The sequence below is a fragment of the Chelonia mydas genome, chromosome 12 (assembly GCF_015237465.2).
Source record: "Chelonia mydas isolate rCheMyd1 chromosome 12, rCheMyd1.pri.v2, whole genome shotgun sequence".
Classification (NCBI taxonomy): Eukaryota; Metazoa; Chordata; order Testudines; family Cheloniidae; genus Chelonia; species Chelonia mydas.
The window spans coordinates 7,160,764-7,184,515 of NC_051252.2; the positions used below are offsets into that span (position 1 = coordinate 7,160,764).

The following is a 23,752-nucleotide window of genomic DNA, read 5'->3' on the forward strand; positions in this document are numbered from 1 at the left end:
CCAATCAGGAGGATGGGATGCCCCCCTAGGGGCATATGAATTGTTTGGAAAAGCAGCCAAAGCAGCCTTAAATATCCCAGGAATCCCCTTAAGAAACAGTCCTTACTGGCCCCTCCAGGGTCACTATTTTGTATGTGGCCAGAAGGCTTACAAGGTGCTGCCAGCCAACTGGACAGGTAGCTGTTATATAGCTCATGGAGTTCCTCATCTGTCAATAGCTGCCACACTGCCCAAAAAAAAAGATTAGAAATGCCCGAAATACCTCTGTTAAGTCCTGAGACAAGACCCTGCGGCCACTGACTACGGCATTGGAGGGCAATATAAAGAATTCCCTCACAACTGAGAAGCTTGTAGGGTGCTCTGTACTGGGAATAGCGCCACTGTTTACCGGGCCAGCCATGGCATGCGTAGGCCGCTATACTGTAAGGCTGCAAATGGTACTTGAGAAAGTGGCCTTAGAGTTAGAGGACTCGGTTAGTGATTTAGGGTCAGCAGTAAAAACATTAAATGAAGAGGTACAGCAGCTCAGGACGTTTTCCCTCCAAAACAGGCTGGCTTTGGACTATCTCTTGGCATCCCAAGGAGGGGTTTGTGCCCTCGTCGGGCCCCGATGTTGTGTATATGTAAATGATAGCAGTTATGAGATCTATGAAAAGGTGGCACAGGCTGAGGCCCATGCCCGAGCCGGAGCACAGGTTGCCTATACTGCCCCCGAGAGCGATTGGTTGCAAACCTTGTTTTCAGGCTGGGGTTTGTCGTTTTGGCTTGGTGGTTTATTTAGCCTGTTATTGAAACTTCTCTTTCCTGTATTGCTTGTATTACTGGTGTTATGCTGTGCAGTGTCATGTGTCAGGACCCTTTTGCAAAAGTTAATAAGTCATTCTCTTCAGGGCTATCACAAAGTGCTCATGCAAAGTCCTATTGTAAAGAAATAAGGAGCCCAAGTGAGAAAACTCAGAGCCAAGGCTGTTGAGTGTTCTCAAAGGAGGGAGTAGTTGTTGGGGACACTGGGGCATGGCCACTAGATAACTCGAGGGGACGGAAGACCACGAGTGTTGATGAAGCCCCCTTGCACTAGGCCCAAGTGTCCTTGGCCCCCCCGCCTGGAGGCACGCGCAGCAGTTCTGCTGAGGATCTGGAACAATATGTTGCAGAGTCAGACTGCCTGAAACTAAGCAAGGCCAAACAGGGCAGATATGGAAGAACAATGCTGAATAAAGCAGCTTTATGTATGGTTTAACAGATGGTACAGAGAACAGGGGAACTAGCTGGGAACTGGACTGACTGGCTATATGGCTACTTAGGGCAGCTTGCTATTGGATAAGTATGCTGAAGAAAGGATGTATAAAAGCCTGTGTAACTTCCTGCTCTGTGTGCAGGATTTGAGATTTTATTCTCCCTGTACCTTCTTTGCAGCTGCAAATAAACTTTTCTGCTTCTCCACCCCGTTGTGATTATTGGGTGACGCACACCGGGCAACGAACCTTGCTGTTGTTTGCCTCTGGCACTGGGTGCTGGCAACAGCCTGACTACATCCTTTGATGAAGACATTGACTTTTGTCATAGAATTTTATTGTTTTTTTTCTTATGAAAATACAAAACAGAATAGGATACATTTACCGGGCACATGACTACATCTTAGCACACGCCAATCCTTTTCACCTTGTGCTTTAAATTAAATAACACTTTAAACACTACAGAGAATGCAACTGAAATCCATTGTTTCCATCACCCCAATAGAACAAAGGTCCACCCGCACCCTGCCAAGATGACCATTGTGCAGGATTTTTTAAAGAAATAATAAGCCCGAGCCTGCACCAGTAAAAGTCAACGGCAAAATTCCCCTCTGATTTCAGTGGTGGCGGATTGGGCCCAATGTCAGCTTGCATTTGCTAAGAAACTGCAACTGTTTAAAAAAATTACTAGCCTGTTATTAGCTGAAAGTAATTCAAAAGTTCCACCAACACGCTGGCCAGTTAGCTGTCCCAAGAACTCCCTAGCTGCCTTATCCTGCGCAACATGGATGCTTGCAGCCCTGCGTGTAAAAATGACACTTAGCACAGCTAGGGGCAATCAACTCTGCCTGGGTGAGTGTGGACTGGATAAGGGGGCATGGCCAAGAGGCTAGAGCACCGTGTGGGAGGGCAAACATGCTAGCAACACCTGCTCGACAACTACCCTACTTCTAGAGGCATTAGGCTTGCTCCTGCCCGGTGCAGACCACACCTAAGGGTCACTGCACCCACCCCTGAAATGGAAGGAGCCAGCTGTTTTGCCACACACCGCAAGGCACCGTAACAGTTTCGATCAAGAAAGGAGGACTAGCCATTGCAGCAGACGAATGCCCTATACAAACAGCTGCAGGAGGCATGTCGGGGGCAGAATCTAACTATCTGAGACAGCATTGGGCCAGGACACTGGAACTAAAGCCCCTTCTCTCGCAAGAAGTGTCATGGGATCTTTCAGTGGCCCAGACCTCAGTTTTAGGTCTGCATGTCTCACATCAAAGTGCCCCTTAACAGCCTCCTGGGTCATTAGTCCAGCACTGGCTTAGTGGGAAGAGGGAAGACAATAGCTGCTCAGTCACCAGTCCTCCTTCCTGCAGCATATAACTCCAGCTAGTCTCATTGCTGACTCAAGCCTCCTTAGATCATGAGACTGGATGCTGAGGGGGAAAAAAAACCAACACAAGCCTCATCAGGTATTTATACAAGTGACTTCTGTGATGAAGTCCGTGATCATTGCGTTAAGCCCCTCCTTGCTAGAACACCTAGAGGACACAGTTTTGAACTGAAAGCATCAATCAGTCCCAGACCTCGCTTACGTTCACTAAAAAGGGGCGGGTTTGGAGATCAGTAACCTGCACTCTGCATTTGCATTACATTTCTAAAAATATGGACAATAAAAACAATAGGCTAGATTTTGTATTTAAAGGACTATCCTTTGTACATCATTCTGACAACCGATGGGTTCCTCTTCCCATAGGGCTAAATTCACCCCCCGTGCATGAAGGCCTATGTACTTCCAAACAGGGCTAAAGTAATGCATTAGTCACTGGGTACTGGCCCTCTGCACAGGGTTGAATTTCACACATAAAACTCAAGTATAAACCATATCTGATCACACTCTGAATCCCTTGTACCAAGTTACCTCCAGCCCCCTCCACAAAACCAACAACCAAGGGGAAGGGAACTGGATTACAATCAAAAACAAATATTGTTGGGATGAATCCCATCAGCCCAGCTTCTGGGTCAGAGTTCCCCTACAAGTGTGTCTGCTGGTTCCTAATTGGGGTGACCTCAGCACCTATGCCTTGTCTATCTTTCCTTTCCCAGAAGGTGAGTACAGAATCAGCTGTGGTTAGCTTGTTCTACTACTTGTTCGTACTTAGTGTATTACTCAGATAAAGCAGCCGCATTTTGTGTGTCTTAGTTTTTGTTATAAACATGTTTTACTTTCTTTTTCTGCATGTACATTTATATTTTGGAGGTCCAATCCTGTTCCCATTGAAGTCAATAAGCGCAGCACCGGATTCGTGATATATATGTGCAGCTACAGTGGCCTATATCCTGAAGATTTCTTACCCCGGCAAAAGTCCTGCTGAGGTCAATGGAAATTTGTCCTGAGTGAGGACAATAAAAATTGAGTCAGGGACCTTCAGGATTTGGCCCACCGGACTTAGATTCTGTAATGTCTAGATGTATGAAAATCAATAACCGTTTGCATAAAAATCTGTTCCCTAGTAGCTTTACAGTGCTTTAATACCATGGTGATAGATGCTATATATAAGCCTGCGACAGATAGTTACAGAGGTGCATTAGTGTAGGAGTTTTACACCTTCCTCTGGATCAGCCAGCGTTGGCCACTGCCAGAGACAAAATACCAGACTATATAGACGGTGGTCTGTTCCAGCAGACTCGTTTCTATGCTCCTAAGTCCAAATGTATTACTGGTAATTACTAGGTGCTCTGAAAGTAAACTACCCATTCATTGTCTTTTGTAACTGTCAAAGAGAACGGCTCACCAATCAGACTCCGCATTGGTTCCACGTGAAAAGAAAAATCATTAGATGCTTGGTGTCTGGTGGCTTCTTTGGTTCCCAAGTATCACAATGGCTCTTTTTTATATATACAACAGCGTGTCTTTGTTCTGTAAGATCACATCCGTGCTAGGAACTGCTTAGGTCCAGGGACCACAGCTGGAGGAGAGATTTGATTCTCAATGAGTCCAGTTTTTCAATGTGGGTGCTTAAAGTTAATCCCCTGAATCCATAGTTAGATGCCTTAATTCTTGTTTTAGCCAATTTTTCACAGGTGCCAACTTGCAGGTGCTCAGCATTCTGTGAAAATTAGGTCACTAAGTGCTAGAGTGACCAGACAGCAAGTGTGAAAAATCGGGACAGGGAGTGGGGGGTAATAGGCACCTATATAAGATAAAGTCCCAAACATTGGGACTGTCCCTATAAAATCAGGACATCTGGTCACCCTACTACGTGCTGATTCTTAGTTGCCTAAGGTAGGTGTTTAGCTGCCTACATCTGGATCCAGAGGCCTAACTGTAGGCAGCCACATTGGAAAACTGGACTCAAAGCGGTCAGGTCCGGTAACAGTTATTGGCATGGCTGGCCCTTGAAGACCGGAACAGCCAGCAACCAGTTGAGTGACAACTCTGGTATCACTCAAACAGAAGCGAAGCAGAATAGCACCACATGGGGACCCAAAGTGCAGGGAGCGAAGCAGCAGAGAGGTGGCAAGAGCAACGTTTGGGGCCACACTCTTAAGGCAGGGAGAGGATCGAGGGGGCGTAACATTCGGCTTGAGAGCAGCTTGGTTGGGATTTTAGCTGGATCGTGCCGGAATGGAGCTATTCCAATACCAGCTCGGAACCATGCCTTTGACACCGACTGGCAAACAGCGGCTGAGTTCTCTACAACTGCTGTTACCTTTGCATATAATGATGCAAGATAAAAGACAAGTAACTCAAGTTTCCTTAGTGTCTCTCTACCTCGGCCCATTTGCCTTGCATTGTTTTTTGCCTTAGTTCAGTATAAACCTGATTAGTGCCAGGTTTAGCCTCCCTGCTCCCACTTACAGTAATGTCCTAGAGTCCACCTACTAGCAGTAGAAACCCAAGTCCACGCCATGAAGGATTCAGACGGCTTCCATAGCATATTCATTAGTTCGAGAGCGCTGCTGATTAAAGAGCAAGCCTTGTACCAGTTCTTTAGCTGATTCTTCAGGACAGTCTTTGGGCTTTACATACATCCATACAGCGGCACTGCAAATACCCAGAATGCTCACCAGCAAAGCAAGTTTGAGGATGTGGGTTTGGGATGTAGGCAAAATGCTGGACGCCAAGGGACCATCTGAAGGCCCCTCTGCGCTGTTCTGAAGTGTGGAGCTTTTGAAGGAAAGGACTGATGTTTCTGCAGGTGAAATGGATTCAGGAAAAGAGCGAGAAGGATCTTTCTCTCCTAAAGGAGATAAGTAGCTACCTGTGTGAGCATCAGCCGTAGAGTCACTGACAGCATCTCTTTCATCACCACTGTTTGGACTGACAGAAGTACTTTCTCCTCCAGGAGATGTAGGGTGTGGAGTGGATTGGTTGGTGGTATCACTTCCTTTTAGAACAGCTGTGGGTTTCATGGTAGAGTTCTCAGTCACTTGCCCCATAGATGTGAGGCCTATAACAGGCTTGCTGGGAACAGATTCTAGTGGAGAAGGTATTGTCAGGAACGTAGGTGATAACTCGGCAATCTCAGGGCCATTTACAATGGATGGAGCATCTGAAATAAGTCTACTGGGAGCACTGGCAAGTCCATCAGCTGTTTGATTTCTAGTAGAGCCTACAGAATTATATGTCGGTCGTATGGGACTCTCAAACCCTTTGATGACAGGGGTGGGATCTGAATGAAATCTGCTGGGAGCTGTGCCAGGTATATCAGTTGGTGGACTGATAGTAGATCCTGTGGACTTGTTTCTAGATCCTACGAAACTCTCAGAGCTTTTCATGACAGGGGTGGGATCTGAATGAAATCTGCTGGGAGCTGTGCCAGGTATATCAGTTGGTGGACTGATACGAGATCCTGTGGACTTGTTTCTAGATCCTACGAAACTCTCAGAGCTTTTCATGACAGGGGTGGGATCTGAATGAAATCTGCTGGGAGCTGTGCCAGGTATATCAGTTGGTGGACTGATACGAGATCCTGTGGACTTGTTTCTAGATCCTACGAAACTCTCAGAGCTTTTCATGACAGGGGTGGGATCTGAATGAAATCTGCTGGGAGCTGTGCCAGGTATATCAGTTGGTGGACTGATAGTAGATCCTGTGGACTTGTTTCTAGATCCTACAAAACTCTCAGAGCTTTTCATGACAGGGGTGGGATCTGAATGAAATCTGCTGGAAGTGCTGTCTGGTATGTCAGCTGCTGGCGTTGTAACAGATCTTATGGAAACTTCTCTGCCATTGGCAACCGGCTCAGGGTGGATAGTAGATGGAGTAACAGTCGCTTGTAATGCAGAGGAGGATTTTGTAGAAGACCTCTTGGCCTCTTGCACAGTCAATATGGCTATGTTGGGCTCCTCCGTCCTCACAACAGGAACATGTATTGCTTGTGAAACGGGTGTGCCAGCCCCGTGAGTGGGACTGGCCGGAACACTGGGCGGTGTTGGTTTAGAGACGGCATCGCCCACTAATCTGTGAAAAACGCCTGCCCCTTCTTGCACCACGGCAGAGTTGACGGTGCTTGAAAGTGGCGGATTCAGAGGGGCACTTGCTTGGTTTAGCTGTCGGACTGCTTCCTTCACCCAGCTCGCCTCTGGATCTGCACAGAACTCTTTATTCTTCTGAGTGACAAATCTGACGAGAGACCAGAAACAGCAACAATCACAAGAAACAGAAAGGAAGAGCTGATAAATACGCAAAGCCTGGATAAAAGCAGCCATGAGGAAGCTCAGGCTACCTTGGCAGAAGCTAGAGACATTCCATTTTCCCAGTGCCTTCTGAAAGTTAAATATAGCCATGTTCTGGCGTACAGGAGATAGAGATCTAATCAGTTGGCATTTGAGTCATGATTTGAGGTGATGAATAATTTCCTGAGGATAGACTTTCTTTTTCCTTTTCATTGTTAAAGTAACTATTTTGAAATGGGGCAGCTGACCCGATTTTCACCTGAGGATGCTGTAATGAAGGTAAAAGGGGCTGACTGTGTAATCACATATAGGGTCGGATCCTGTTCCCACTGAAACCGAAGGGAATTTTGCCACCCGCTGCAATGGGAGCATGGCCAGACTGTAACATTAAAGTACAATTCTGCTCTGTAAAGTGGCTGCAAATATGGCATCATGCGGCTCCACGTTTGTGCCTCACTGACCCCAGATTGTTATTTATTATTTAGCACCTACAGGCCCCTACTGAGATCAGGGCTCTGTTGTACTACATGCACAGAACTAGAGACAGTCCCTGGCCCAAAACATTTACCATCTAAATAGACAGAGCAGATAAACAGTAGGAGGGGAAAGAGGCATGTCACTCGCCAGACAGGGAACAGAACTCAGCTTTCTTGACTAGAGCTGGTGGGTTTTTGACTCAATGCAATTTTTAAGAAATTTCCCCTTTCCTGGGAAATGTTTGACTTTTTATGCAAAAACCACCCCCCCCCAAAAAAAACAAAACAAACAAAAAAAAAAACGAATGCCCCAAACCTGAAGAGCTTTCAGCTGGAAACCGAAATGGAAACGCTGTGATTTGGAAATTCTGCCATGGTGCCTCATGGGAGTTGTATCCTGACTGCCTCATTCCCCCTCCCTCCACCCCCTGGGGCTGGATTCCCCAGCTAGACGACATCTCCCATGAGGCACTACAACCAGGGACTTCTATGGAGTGTTGCATCAAGAGGGGGAGAACAGTGCAACATGGGAGATGGAGTCCATCCAGGGAGCCCAGGCCATTGAGGAAAATGGGAGCTTGAAGCACCCAAACTACAGTTACCATGAGGCACCAAGGTATCATTTTTAAATCAAGACTTTCATATTTTCAGCTGAAAGATTTATAAATTAGAACCACATGTAGCAACTGTCAGGTTCCAAGACCCTCCTTCAGATCCCACCCCTGTCATCAAAGGGTTGAGAGTCCCATACGACCTACCTATAACTCTGTAGGCTTTTAAAACAAATTAATGAGTTCCCAGGGGCTCCCAGAGTGGAAGGCTGGGCTTGTGCTTACGGCAGAGGCCTACTCTTCAGGTCCTGATTCTGCCCCAGGCTTCCTGTATAACCTTGACCAAAACACTTAGGCTTGGTCTACACACTACCCATTCATGTCAGTATAACTACATTACTCAGGGAAAATCCACACCCCTGAGCAACGCAGTGATACCGACCTAACTCCTGGTGTAGACAGCACTGTCGACGGGAGGGCTTCTCCCGCCGACATAGCTACCACCTCGCCGGGAGGGGGAGCAGCTCTCCTGTCGACGTAGGGAGCGTCTTCAATAAGTGCTCCTGCCTCACTATGTGTGTGTACAACACCTAGCACGATGGGGCCCTGAGTTCAGCAGGGGCCTGTGGGCAGTTTCCAGAATGTGTTTTGCGCCAAAACGAGGCCCTTTGCAGGATTTTGGCCCATTTATTTTCAGAGTTGCAAATTAAATTAATCAATTCTGAATTTAATATTAAAAGAGGACCACATGGTAGAAAAGTACTTACATGATAGCGGCTTTAGGACATGATGGTTCTGTCTTCCTATAGGTCTTCAACAGTTTCTGGGGTATTTTTCTGCTTGAAAATTCGGTGCATAATTTTTTGCACTTCACAGGTGCTTTGGGTTGTCCTAAGGCAAAAAAAAGAAGAAAAAAAAAATCAAGGTTAGTGTCAGCTCGTGCTCTGGATGTAACAAAAGCTGCAAATCATCCCCTTTCTCCTCCTGCCTGGAGAAGGGATTCCAAAGCCTGCTATCAAATTTTGCAATCTTAAAATGACATGTGCTGCATCAGTGAAAACAAATCCTGGCAAGCACGTTCTCGTCAGGGCTATGTGAGTGCTGTAAGAATGGAGGGGAAGACCCTAGCAAAAGCATGTGAAAACAAAAGATACTTGAGCCATCATTAAATAAAAGCCCCCAGTGGGCTCTGGATGGATGGGGAACGCACAGAGACGCTTGCTTGCGGGTCCGCAGTTCAAATCTGAACGGCATCATCGCTAAATGCCCCAATAACAACTATGTGGGTAAAACCAGACAATCACCACACTCCCAAATGAACTCACACAGGAAAATGATAAAAGACAAACACACTGCATCACCTGGGTGTGAATACTTCTCACAAAGAGGTCAGACCTAGCGTGTCCTCAGCCTCAAAGGAAACCTGCACAGCACTGTCAAAAGATTAGCCTGGGAGCTTAAATTCATAACTACATGAGACACTAAAAATCTTGGACCGAATAGAGCAGGGCTGGGCAAACGTTTGCCCTGAGGGCCACATCTGTGTATGGAAATTGTATGGCGGGCCATGAATGCTCACGGAATTAACAATCCAGGTTCAAACGGAGACAACACAAGTTTGTTTCAAAATCAAACTGCCGTTTTACAAGATTGGACTCACTGTGAAAAAACTGGGCCCTCTCTCTAGCCTGGATTTGTCGGGCGTCAGCGTCCAGTCATAGGAACTCACTGAAATTCACCATTCACCTGAAATTCACTGCTCTCAGAAATCGCCTCCCAGGTAGATCCTGACAGCCCACAACTGAGTCGCCTCTGGGTGCTGGGAAAGTCACCTAAGCCAACAAGTAGCAGGCACCTGGGCTTGCACCTTCCAGGCTCTGATGGTGCGTGAGGCATGTTTGTGTTGGGATGCCGGAGTAACATGTGTGTCCTCACGCCCATCACGCAGGAGCACTGGGCGGGCAGAGCGAGTCAAGCCCCTGACCCCACTCCCTGGCTGGAGCGCCGGAGCAGGACAGTGGAGCTTGAGGGGCCGGATTAAAAGGTCTGACGGGCCGGAGGCAGGCAGTACTTTGCCCACCCCTGGAATAGAGACACTGGATTTATGGATTATTACAACAATCTATAGCTCACTAACAAACCTCTCCCCCTTTCCTCCCTCTGACTGGAGGGGTGTTAACGGGCCACTTCACCGTGAATGGTCCCTTGAGATAAGCGGTAACTACTTACACTAAACACTCTGTTCCCCCTTGTATTTAGGGGTGACACGTCCCTTTCCCAGCCCTGCAGAAGAGCTCTGTGTAGCTCCAAAGCTGGTCTCTCGCACCAACAGAAGCTGGTCCAATAAAAGATATCACCTCCCCCACCTCGTCTCTCTTGGTGGCATTTGTAAAACAAATTAAAGGGTCTCAGTCCAATTCCTAGCAGCTCGTGCCTTAGTCACAGAAGCAACTGCTCCAGCGGCCGTTGGGTGGCCCCTTTGTTGGCCCCCTCGGCACAAAGGTGGCGGAGGATGAGGGGCTCTACAGGGCAGGGTTGAGGCCCGATCATTGACGGGGCAGCATGAGGTACACGTGCTCCATTGCTGCCAATCCTGTCCATAGCCTTGGCTCCCCTACAGACGAACTCCACCCACCTCGTCTCTTAACGTAGGGTTTTCACACAGGTGCCTATCGCCATAGCGCGTATGTCTGCCAAGCAGCTGGAAGGGTGCCGCCCAGACGGGGTCGCTGTACCGGCGCTAGCTCCGCTCCAGGTAGCGTGCTAAAAATAGCTACGTGACGGCAGTGGCTGAGTCCATGCCCCCGGGGTTGGGCAGACTGGTACTCGGGTGGCTCGCCTGAGAAGGTGTTGGTGCCGCGCCGACTACGCGGTGATTTTTCGCACACTAGCTCGAGCCAAGCACCGTCTGTAGGCACACGCTCAGTCTCTGCGCACTCCCTGGGATCTGGGGAAAGGTGCAAAGAACACACCTTTGGCGACCTTCTCTGAGGTTTCCCATAACGATCGCCCGTGCTGAGGTATTAACATGCTAGCCGTAGAAACCACACGCGTCGCCTTTCTAAGACACGGCTACTGAAAACATAACGCTGCACAAAGAGCAGCTTGCTCAATACGGGCCAAACGGTGCAGTCCCTCCTCCCACCGGGGAGACTTTACTCCTGCAAGCGGGCCCAGTGACTTCACTGAGGCTACTTGCGTGCACCAGAAGCAGCGGTTGCACAATGAAGCATTGTGTGTGCCTTGGACTTAGAGCTTGTTTGGATTGGCATGTCTTCCGCGCTCCCTTGAGGTAAATTAAAAATCTTTGCTTCAACCCAGTAACTTCCTCATGGTCATTTTTGTTCCTGAGTTGTCTGTTCGTTCCTGTGAATTAGTTAAGCCGAGGCCAAATAGTCAAAAGGTCTTCCTTCACGATCAGCCCTAAGGGGCGGCTAGGCTGGGGTGTCTGGTTTTATTCCATTTCAAGGAAGTTATACAAATATCTCCTGTAGTAAGTGCAACAGAGGCATCAAACATTCAACATCAGGGACCACATTCTGCGACCGCAGGGAGGGACCCTTTGGCAAGCGAGAGGATTGCTCACAGAGTAACGTGCTACTCCACAGGAGCAAGGTCGAGGGGAGGGCAGGGTCTGACCCTTAGCCAGTGAGGTACGTCTGCAGTGGAATGAAAGACTCTGCGGCTGGCCTGGTGTCAGCCGACTCAGGCTCGGGCTGCAGGGCTAAAAATTGGCTTGGACTGGAGCCGGGGTTCTTGGACCCTCCCCCCTTGTGGGGTCCCAGAGCTCGGACTCCAGCCTGTGCCTGAACATCTGCGCAGCAATTCTGCAACCTGAGCCAGCTCTTTTATTGCTGTGCATACATCCTCTGCGTGCACGCCCAGAGAGTAAAGTATGGCTTGCCGGGGGGGAGGTGATTCGAATTGGGACACGACTCTAAGGGGTTGGGCTGTTTGCTCTCCACAGGTTGTATCTGTCTGGCTGAGCCTGGCTCTGTAAGCACTCTGCAGCCTATATACCCCAGCGTTTAGCTCTCGGTGTGACCGTGGATGAGTAAAGATGACCATGTGTATCATTAGTGCTACTACCGTTACACAATTGCGACAAATCTTGTGCAAAGTATGTCATGTAAGGTGTCAGTGGAAAAGTTATTATTTGCTAAGTATGACGATCCTGCTTAAATCCATGTATCGTCTTTATATCTAAAGTTATGAATGTATTTGCATCTCAGATGTGTTTGTTCCTGGGTGACACCTCTCCAATAGATATACATCAAGGCTAGACAGCTCTGTGTTGGTGGGCCATCAAGGACACTCAGCTCTCACAACGGGCCATAAAAGAAACTCATCCTGTCCAGATAGCTCTCCCCGAGGATGCCTCAGACACCAAGGGGGCCAATGGCCAAGCCCTGTGAGTCAGCCAACCACGCAAGGACATGTGATATGTTCATGTGACCCTGGACTCCATCTTGGGCCAGTAACTTTCCACAAACAGGGGTGTGGGGCTTTGTTTGGGACAGTAATTTTTCCATGCACACGGCAGAGGATATGAAAAGACACCTGAGACATCGCTGGTTTGTTTTCATTTTATGCTTCATTTCTCTGGACTGGATGTCTAACTAGAATTGAGGTGAATGATTCCAGAGAGACTTTTGCAGACTAGTAGTTTATTCCATCATGGCTACAAACCTGATATAAGACCTTTGCAATCACTTGCATGTATATGTTTCCTTTAACCATTCAATAAGACAGAAGTCCACTTTTGCTACTGGCTTGGTGTAATCTAATGCTAGAATAACTACCAGTTTGGGGTGAGTCTGTCCTATTGCTCAGCAGTCTATCCTGAATCTAGTATTCTCAGCTGTGCCCCACTGAGTATAGATTAATCTGTCCCCCCTCTTCCCAGCCAGCATTACTGGGGATGTTCTGAAACTTGTGGGGATACTCACAATTACTCCCACTGAGCTAGGGTCTGTGCTGGCCCCTCAGGAGCTGCTGTGCCGACAGAAGAGAAGGAAAGGTGGCTTTAAGCTGAACTGCCTGGATAGTGCCTGCTCCAGGGGTTAGTAGCCAGTGGGCTGCTCCAGGACCCCCACAATTCCAAGTGCTACAGCCCCATCCCTTCCCAACTCCTCCTGAGGGCTGCAAGGGGGCAGTGTAGGATGGTATGCCAATCCTGTGCCAGTGGAATCCTCTCTGTGGCCATTGCAGCCTTTCGTGGCCCTTATACACCCCCTGAGCAGTGGGGGACCAGAATCTGAGCCATTCTTTTTATCATAAGTAGAAACAGGCCTGACCCAAGCCCCAGATCTGAACCTTCCCCTTCCATGAACTTTGGGGAAAGTGCGGATCTGATTCTATACTGGCCCCTGTCGCTGCAAAGCAAAAACCCTGGCTCTGACATCCCCCAGCTTTGGACAAGTTCTTACTCTGGCCCACAGCGCAACTTGGCAGTTTGCTCCTCTTTCTGTTTATAAACATCGTGACTGGAGACGTCACAAGTGAAGTCAGACACACTACAGTCTTCTGCAGCTGCCTACTGGCCCTGGGCAGCGTAATTGTGGCCAAGAAGGAAGCAAGAAGGACAGAAGGTGCATCGTGAGAAAAGGAGGAGATCAAGATGATGGAAGGTTTAAAAATATTTAAAGCAAAACAAAATCATATGCACACCCACGTGAACTGGATAAAGCCCTATGGGACAGTCCTGCAGAATTTAATAGAACATGAGAACCTTTCTACAGGGGTTTTGAAATATCTTATTGATTGAATAGAGAAATCTACCCCTGCTCTAGAACTCTGTAGAATGGTTCAAACTATAAGATTCCCAACCTGGAGGTCAGGACCACCCTGCCTTGCCCAGGCCCTATTGCTAGACGGGGTCCCACTTAGTTGGGTGGAGGGGTCTTGGGATGGAAAAGAGAATAGCTCAGAATCACTGGTTTAGATAAACCTCCCTGTTAAATCCTAGATAGAGCCCACAAAATGACTCTTTATTGAAATGCCTCTATGAGGAATATCACAGAGATCCCTGCTACTTCAAGCGGGACACAGCTTTTGCAATCCTAAGAAGAACAGCGAAAGTAATAGTCTGGTATGTACCATTATATGCAGCCAAGGATTCTGAAGGTCCTGTTATTTCTCAGTCTCTACACCAGCTCTTCTGTGGGGGCCCCCGGTAAAAGTTTAGGCTCCATTCCTGTTGAGCTAGGATTGTCTCTGATTACCCTTTGTGACGAAGCGGGACTGTTCATAGTGTTTCCTCTGAATAGTGTGGGGGTGCCTCAGTTTCCCCGATGCAGTTCTTAAGTATCTAGGTGGTGGGATAAGGGTGTATGATCATTGCAGAGCCCTAGAGGGCAGGTGTGTGCAGGGGTCTGGACACAGAGCATGGCCGACACCCTGTTTCCTGGCAACTGATGGCCTGGCCCTTCCCCCCTGCAAGGTGAGAGCTAAAGGGTTGGAGAACAAAGGAATCAGGTGACCTCCTGGCCCGGGAAAGGGACAAAGCCCAGAGGAGGAGGGGCTGGAGAGAGTTTCAGTTTGGGGCTGGCTGGGGACATGGAGTGAAGTGCAGACGTGGTTGTCTGGCTCACTGCCTCCCCAAAATAGACCCAGCTGAGGGGTCCTGTTCTCTGCACCTACAAGCTCTGTGTTAGACCATGTTCCTGTCATCTAATAAACCTTCTGTTTTACTGGCTGGCTGAGAGTCAGCTCTGACTGCGGAGTCGGGGGGGCAGGACCCTCTGGCTTTCCAGGACCCCGCCTGGGCGGACTCGCTGTGGGAAGCGCACGGAGGGCCAGAGGATGCTGAATGCTCCGAGGTCAGACTCAGGAATGTGGAAGCCGTGTGTCCTGCAGACAGTCTGCTCCCAGAGAGGTGACTTCCCCAGAGTCCTGCCTGGCTTCATAGGGAGCAGCTCCAGAGCATCGCCCGGGGACTCGGTGACACCCTTGTCATGCGATACGCAGCAACGCACTTCTTCAAGAAGGTTCCTCAAGGAAACCAGCCTTGAACCCAGCAGACGACGCTACCTCTTCAAACCCGATTACATTTCTTTAGATCCCTATTGGCTTCAGCCTGATTTACTTCTATCGGAGTTTCCCACCATGGAGGGGGGGCAGGCAGTTATATGGCTGTGTATACACACTCAGTCAATGTTAATTTTTGTATGTTCGATAGATTCGACTCATACCCACATTCAGATGTCACCAGCCTCCCTGTCACATATCACCTTACTGTCCTGTAATATTCTTATGCAGATAATGGGCCACATTTTCCGGCCCTGGGATGCACAAATACAAGCCTTTACCATGAGCCTGTGAACACCACTGTGCTAACTGAATGCCCAGAGGACCAGTTATCCCTAATTACGTGTGGGCCAAGGTGCATGCTCTTTAGGCACCCAGATGCACACCCGTTCTTGCCTAGGGTAGATCTGAATAGCCAGCCCAGTGGTTTTCAAACTGTGGGTCACGACCCAGTACTGGGGGGCGGAATGGAAGGCACTGGGTCGTGGCGGGTCTGGTCAGCACCGCCGACCGGGCCGTTAAAAGTCCCGGCGGGGGTGCTGCCCGGCGAAGGCAGGCTAGTCCCTGCCAGTTCTGACACCGCGCTGCGCCCTGGAAGCGGCCAGCAGCCAGTCCGGCTCCTAGGCGGGGGGGGGCACTGGGAGCTGGGGGGGGGGCAGTGCCTGCGGGCGAGAGCTGCACAGAGCCACTTGTGCGCCTCTGCCGAGGAGCTGGATCGGCTGCTGGCCGCTTCCGGGCGCAGCGCGGTCTGCGGTGCCAGGACAGGCCGGAAACCTGCCTTGAACCCCGGCTGTGCCGCTGACCAGGAGTCGCCCGAAGTAAGTCCGCACCCCAACCCCCTGCCCCAGCCCTGAGCCCCACTGCTTAACAGCCTCCCTCTGGCTGCCACTGGCCCCTTCCTGCACCCCAAACCCCTCATTCCTGGCCCCACCCCAGAGCCTGCACCGCCACCCCAGAGCCCTGACCCCCTCCCACACGCCAACCCCCTGCCCCAGCCCTGAGCCCCACTGCTTAACAGCCTCCCTCTTGCTGCCACTGGCCCCTTCCTGCAACCCAAACCCCTCATTCCTGGCCCCACCCCAAAGCCTGCACCCCCAGCCCAGAGCCCTGACCCCCTCCCACACGCCAACCCTCTGGCCCAGCCCTGAGCCCCCCCAAACCCTCAGCCCCCTCCTGCACCCCCAAACCCCTCAACCCCGACCCCACCCCACAGCTCTCACCCCCGAACCCCAACCCTCTGCCCCCGCCCTGAGCCTCCCCCAAACCCAGAGCCCCCTCCTGCACCCCAAACCCCTCATCCCCAGCCCCACCCCAGAGCCCTGACCCCCTCCCACACACCAACCCTCTGCCCCAGCCCTGAGCCCCCCCAACCCACAGCCCCCTCCTGCACCCCCAAACCCCTCAACCCCACCCCGCAGCTCTCACCCCCGCACCCCAACCCTCTGCCCCCGCCCTGAGCCTCCCCCAAACCCAGAGCCCCCTCCTGCACCCCAAACCCCTCATCCCCAGCCCCACCCCAGAGCCCTGACCCCCTCCCACACACCAACCCTCTGCCCCAGCCCTGAGCCCCCCCCAAACCCACAGCCCCCTCCTGCACCCCCAAACCCCTCAACCCCGACCCCACCCCGCAGCTCTCACCCCCGCACCCCAACCCTCTGCCCCAGCCCTGAGCCCCTTCCACACCCCAAACCCCCCATCCCCAGCTCCGCTGAGTCGCGGGCGTCAACAAGTTTCTTCAACTGGGTCCCCAAAAAAAAAGTGTGAAAAGCACGGATCTAGGCAATCTTTCAGCTACTTTTTAAAAAATTTCTGTTTAACATTACAAGCCTTGTCTAAACTTTCTGTTTTGTCTGCCTCTGGGTGTAGATCTGATACGCTGTGTGTCTGACTCGCCGTGTAGCAGCCCTGACACTCAGTGTGTGTGCGTGTGTGTGTGTGTGCGTCCGAGGAATCCTGAAACTTTCTCTTTCCCTCGCCTGACTCAGAAAACGAACTGTAGCCCGGGCTTGTTTGGATTTCTTTGCGGGCCGGCTATGCCTCACGCCCAGAACACCGGGCCTGTTCCTTCCTTAAAGGAATCTGTGCTTTCTGCAACAACACCACAGAGCAGTACCATTAATCAGCTTCAACCGCAGCTCTTTCCCCCCATCCCAGGAAACCCGGCCTTTCCTTCAGCACTTTCTACTTCAAAGCAGCTCACCTTCGACTCGGTTTTCCACGGTCCAGGTCACCACCAGTGCAAGCAGCAAGAAAGAAGCGATAGACGTGCCCTTCATCTTCCGGCGAGCAGGGGCCAGCGGCAGCAGGAGGGGGGCGGTTCAGCAGGTCGTGATTTCACAGCGTTTCGCTCGGCTCCCTCTTAGATCTGGACACAGCAACAGCAGACCTCCAAAGACGAGAGGCAGGGTGCAGCGCCCGGCCTTTATTGAACATATGGTTTCAATTTTGGTTTTGCGTGGGTGTGCAGGCTGGGATTTACCACCCCCTGCTCCTGTCCCGTGACGAAGTGAGGAGGGGAAAACCAGGATTGGGAATGTGGGTCGGTGGCAGAACAGATGGCTCCGGGAATTTCCCAGTGTGTCAATGACATAAACTGTAAACCCTTTTCCTTATAGCAGGGCACTATCAAATCGGGAGCTGGTGACCGAGGGCGGTAGAAATAGCTAGTATAAACTGACAGGGAGCCAAAGGAGACGAGTTAATTTATAACCACCGACCCTGTGGCCCAGTGTCATTAATGTGAAGCCGGGCGGCTCTTCCTGGCTCTCTGCTCGCTATCCTCATTTCAAATTTCAGCAGAAAGCAGAGTGTTTCTCCCTCTTCCCCCTTTTTCTGCAAGGGAGGTTGCGGGTGGAAGCCCCATCACTGGAGGTTGGACAAACACCTGTCAGGGATGGGCTAGGTCAGGTTGACCTGGTCCTGCCTCAGCCTGGGGGGATGGATTTGCTGATCTCTCCAGGGCCCTGCCCAGTCCTACACTGCCGCGATTCCATGGTCACGTCAGATAAATTGCAAACCAACGTCATTTTGAAACAACAAACTGAACCGCACCGTTCTAATGAGGCTCAAATGGAATGTTTAGATCGGAGCAAAATGCTCTTTTCCCCCCCCGGCTCATTCCGAAAATGAAAATTCGCTGAAATGGACGCGATCCTGTAAACAGTTTTGATTTCAAGGAAAGGGTATTTTCCAATGAACAAAATGTTCCACTGAAAAATTTCCAACCAGCTGTATTGTTACACTGAAGAAGAGGCAGTCCCTGCCCCATAGAGCAGGGGCCTGGGGCCCTCTGGGGGCCTGTGAGCAGGTTTCAGGGGGTCCTCCAAGAAGGGCCAGCATTAGACTCGCTGGGGCCCAGGGCAGAAAGCCAAAGCCCCACCGCATGGGGCTGAAGCCTGGGGACCTGAGCCCCACCACCCGGGGCTGAAGCTGAAATCTGAGTCATGGAGGTTTGTGGGGGGCCCTGAGGCGTGGGGCCCCAGGCAACTGCCCTGCTTGCTACCCGCCTAATGCCGGCCCTGGGTTTTATATGCAGAAAACCAGTTGTTGCGGCATAGGTGGGCCGTGGAGTTTTTGTAGCATGTTGGCGGGGGCTCAGAAAGGGAAAGGTTGCGAATCCCGGCCAGAGAGCTCACAGCCTAAGAGCACAAAGGCAGGGGAAAAGGATAGAACATACCACCCACAGGATGAAAAAGATTAGAGGCCTGGCTTATGGGATACACGGGTTGTTAGCTTTTAAGGTGAACCATTGGCCCACATCCTCAGGGGGTGTAAAGCAGCCTAGCTGCACTGAAGCCAATGGACCGAAGCTGATTTACACTAGCGGTGGCTCTTACGTTCTCCTCTCCCAGTTCTCTCTCCATGATTCTTCCCGCTCACCTTCCCCCATGCGAATTCCCAGCTCCAGTTCCCATGTGCTTATTCCCTCCCTCCCTGCAGGCCAGGAGGGGGCTGTGGGTTTGTGGTGGTGGAGAGGCTTGCGTGGGCCAAAGACCCTCAGAGCTACGTCGTCCGGAGCTTTTATACTCCTGGTAAGGTCCCACTTGGCGAGCAGGCCTGAGGCAAGGCTCCTGACTAACCGTGGTCCAAAATGGGGATGGGGCTAGAAAAGGTGCCCCAAACATAGGCTGTCTCACACTCTTCCGACTGGATGGCCGTATCCAGTGGGATCACTCAACTCCGCGGCGGAAACAAGAGACAGAAGACAACGAGTTTCATCACCTGGAATGTCCGCACCCTTACGGACTCTCAGCACGGTGAATGCCCAGAAAGAAGAACTGCCATAATTGCCAGAGAACTGGCAAGACTCAACATTGACACTGCAGCCCTTAGTGAGACCCACCGGGCTGATGAGGGCCTATTCAAAGAGGATGGAGGTGGCTACACCTTCTTTTGGAAAGGAAAGCCACCGAAGAGAGAAGCAGTCACGGGACTGGCTTTGCCATCAAAAATGAGATCGCCGGTCAGAGTATGGAGCTTCCCATGGGGATCAACGAGCGTCTCATGACTCTTCGGCTCAAGCTTAGCAACAACCTATATGCCACAGCCATCAGCGCATCCGCCCCAACACTCGATGATGAGGAAGACAATCAGGAGCAGTTTTATAGAACTCTCAGTGCAGTCCTCACAGCCACACCTAAGACAGACAAACTCATCCTCCTGGGAGATTTCAGTGCTAGAGACGGACAGGATTCCCAACTCTGGAGGGGGACAATAGGCAAAGAAGGGGTGGGAAATGTAAACCCCAATGGTATTCTCCTCCTCAGCAAATGTGTGGAGCATGACCTCCTCATCACAGATTCCATCTTTAGGCAAAGTCACAAATTTAAGACCACCTGGAAACATCCTTGGTCCAAACACTGGCACCTCCTTGACTTTGTTGTAGTCAGAGCCTGAGACTATACCGACGTCCATATAACACCAGCTATGAGAGTTACCGATCTCTGTTGGACAGACCGTCGATTCGTAAGTTTAGTCATGTACCTGCAGCTCGCTCCACCACACCACAAACACCCAAAGACTAAGTGAAAGCGGTACAACTTCAAGACCAAGCCAGCTGCGAGACAGTCCACCACCATCTGTCTGAGAAACTCTCTAACCTGCCTGACAACATCATTGACATTTGAGAGCACTGGGATCAACTTAAAAACACCATTCACAATGCATGTGCTGAAACCATAGGGTATTCCATGCATTGGCACCAAGACTGGTTTGATGAAAACAACGAGGAAATCCTAGCATTAATTCAACAGAAAAGAAATGCATTCTCTATCTGGCAAAATGATTCCTCTAACCAATGAAAACATGAGGCCAATCATCTGCTTAAAGCCAATGTCCAAAGGAGACTATGTGACATCAAAAACAAGTGGTGGCAAGAGAAGGCCTCTGAGGTCCAGGGTTTCATAGACCAGGATGACACAAGAAGCTTCTTTCAAATAACAAAAACTATATATGGGCCAAGCTCCAAAGGCGCAACCCCCTTACGTTCTCAGGATGGCTCCACCCTCCTCAAGGACAATGCAACCATTAAACAACGCTGGAAGGAGCTCTTTGAGAGCCTACTAAACCGCGAATCCACGGTTTCTGAAGACACCATCGAGTTTATTCCACAACGCTCAGCAATGGAACACCTTGCTGATCCCCCCCCACCTTCTGAGGAAGTCCAGCATGCCATCACTCAGACAAAAAATCACAAGGCTCCAGGCCCAGACAGCATCCCAGCTGAGGTTTTTAAAGCTGGTGGAACAATGCTCCAGCACAAACTTTGCCAATTCCTCGACAAAATCTGGACCTACGAAGAAATTCCACCTGACTTTAAGAACGCCAACACTGTTACAATATTCAAGAAAGGGGACAAATCTTTGTGCAGAAATTACAGAGGTATTGCTCTCCTTTCCTTCGCAGGGAAGATTCCTGCCCAGATCCTACTAAACCACCTCCTCCACCTTGCCGAGGAACTCCTCCCCAAATCACAGTGTGGCTTCAGGCCATCCTGAGGCACAACGGACATGATCTTCGTGGCAAGACAGATTCAGGGGAAGTGCAGAGAGCAACACCAGGAACTGTTCATGGCATTCATCGACCTAATCAAGGCCTTTGACTCCGTCAATCGTGATGCCCTATGAAAGGTGCTGTGTAGATTTGACTGTCCCCAGAAATTCATTTCCATCATCAGACTGCTCCATGATGGGATGACTGACACCATTCTGTGCAACGGCTCAGAGACCAAACCACTCATCATTCGTACCAGTGTCAAGCAGGATTGTGTCATTGCTCCAACACTCTTCTCCATTTACCTTGCCGTAATCCTGATTCTCGTCCGCGACCGTCTTCCTGACAGAATTGGGATTGAATATCGTATGCATGGCCAACTCCTCAATCTTCGACGTCTCCAAACAAAATATAAGATCACGAGAATTGCCATCACTGCATCCTTCAATATGCAGATGACTGTGTCATTCTTGCACACACAGAGGTCGACCTGCAAAGCACCCTAAATCTTTTTGCAGATGCCTATCGCAGCCTGGTCTCTCTCTCAACATCGGGAAAACCAAGGTACTCTACCAGCCCTCACTTGCACAAACTACTCTTCATACTCTACAAATCACCATCAGTGGAGAACTCCTGGAAAATGTGGACCATTTTCTGTACCTTGGCACCTACTTCTCCCAAACAGCCAGCATTGACACAGAAATTGAATACGGGATCCGCTGTGCCAACACCTCTTTTGGAAGACTACTTAAACGAGTCTTCAGTGATCGGGATCTGCAAACAGGCACCAAGATCTTGGTTTACAAGGCAGTTGTCAATGGGTGTGAGACCTGGGTAACCTGCAGACGACATCTCAAGCGACTGGCGTGGATCCAGCAGCGCTGCCTCAGGAGGATTCTCAGGATCAGCTGGGAAGACCGACGCACTAACATCAGCGTTCTCTCTGCACCCAACATCAGCAGTATAAAGAAGCGCAGGTCATGAAATACCAACTCTGCTGGGATGGCCACTGGGTACATGTGCCCGACACTCGCCTCCTGAAGCAAGTGCTCTTCTCTGAGTTAAGTCAGGGAAGAAGGGCTCGCGGAGGGCAGCGGAAGCATTTCAAAGCCATACTGAAAGTACATCTTAAAAAGGAAGGCATGAACCCAACACACGGGGAGGACTCGGCATGGAACAGAACACGGTGGCGCCACACCATACCCCAAGCCACAGCTCACTTTGAGGAGAACAGACGTGCTCATGAGACAGAGAAGCGACAAAGGAGGAAAGAAAGGGCACAACACTCCAGCCAACAACTATGTCTCCTCCAAGATTACACCTGCCACTTCTGTGGGGAAATTTGCAGGGCACGAATTGGGCTTTTCAGCCACTTAAAAACTCACCAATGAACCCCCTTGGCAGACATCATCCTCGCATTGAGGGATAGCCAAAGAAGAAGATAGAAATCAACATCTCACAGGTCCCCTAGTACCAGCCCAGTGACCAGGAACTCAACAGACCAGGCCATGCATGCCAGGAGGTATCCCTGGGCTCCAGTGAAACCCCCATCTGCCAGCTGCCTACTCTATCAGCTCTCCCTACAGCACAGCCTGGTGGCGTACATCCCCTCGGGTCTATCTTGTTGTCCTAATTTAGACTCCTAGAACCTGGGTGTTATGAGGCCCCCATGACCCATTCAGCAATGGGACGTGCTCTATTCAAGCGAGAAGCTGGGTCTTAACCAAACCCCTGGATCTGAAACCGGGGTTCAGATGTGAGTTTGCTGCTTTATTCGTACGCTCAGTCTCAGCTGAACACCCCTGCCAAACACCATGAATTATGGGTAAATTTGGCTTGGCGCCTGATTTCAGGCACCAGCATTCGGGATCGTTCAGATCCAGTCTTCTAAGAGCCAGGAAGACCAAATCCAGATCCAGGTCATGTGAAGCAGTGTCCATGTCACTGCACAGCTGCAACCAGTTATCCACCCGACTGGCAGCCTCAGCGGAAAAGCCATGGATCTACTGATGCAAGAGGACTAAACAAACCTCTCTGCCCCCTAGCGATAGGCCTTCCAGATCGGCCATGCTGGAGCTTGGCTTGCTGCCAGGCATGCAGTACCTGTAGGGTTGCTAACTTTCTAATACCAGAAAATCAAACTAGTTGCCTGTCATCGCAGTCAGAGCCAAAGTATCATACATTTCTCCCCACCTTTGTCTAGCTACGTTATAAACTCTTTGTTGCAGACTCTCGCTTTTTATGTGTATGTCCAGCGCCCACTACCCTGGAGCCCTGATCTTAGTTGGGGTCTCTAGGCACTCATCAACAATTGCAATAATAAATAATGTGGAAGTATATGTGTTAGTGCAAGCCAGATGTGTACACATGAACACCCGTGTGTATCTGCATGTAGGTGTGGGAGTCAGTTACTACAGATTTATTGATATAGGTATCTGGACAGGTGTGCGTTTCTGAGGTTGTGCTCTATGGATTTGTTTTTGGCCTTCAGGAGTGGGCCTTTAATGGACACACTACAGCTGTGATAATGTGTGGCCCTAACGGAGGCAGGGGCGATGGAGTGAGCGAGGGTGGGGCCCGGGGCAGAGGTGGGCAGGGGCAGGGCAGGGGTAGGTGTGGGAGGCAGGACAGGATGGGATGGGAAGGGATGCAGTGAGGGGGATGAGGGTGCGAGGGGATTGGGACAGGGAGGGATGTGGGAATGGTGATGCGGGGGAGCTGGGATGGGGAGGGATCCAGTGAGGGGGATGGGACGGGGAGGGAGGCAATGACGAGGATGCAGGTGCAGGGAGGT

General features: G+C 50.5%; 1 protein-coding gene and 1 pseudogene across 1 annotated transcript; one reads left to right on the top strand and one right to left on the bottom strand.

Annotated features, from left to right (window-relative positions):
* Positions 1 to 1,555: 1,555 nt before the first annotated feature.
* LOC102940266 (mucin-5B) lies at positions 1,556 to 18,026 on the bottom strand. Its single transcript, XM_007070586.4, has 3 exons — positions 17,168 to 18,026; positions 8,706 to 8,829; positions 1,556 to 6,858 (listed from the first exon to the last, which is right to left on the bottom strand). The coding sequence occupies exons 1-3, from the start codon at positions 17,241 to 17,243 to the stop codon at positions 5,151 to 5,153; spliced, it is 1,908 nt and encodes a 635-aa protein (XP_007070648.2). The 5' UTR covers positions 17,244 to 18,026; the 3' UTR covers positions 1,556 to 5,150.
* A 1,091-nt stretch (positions 18,027 to 19,117) lies between these two features.
* LOC119563713 lies at positions 19,118 to 21,464 on the top strand (annotated as a pseudogene).
* The last annotated feature ends 2,288 nt before the right edge of the window (positions 21,465 to 23,752 follow it).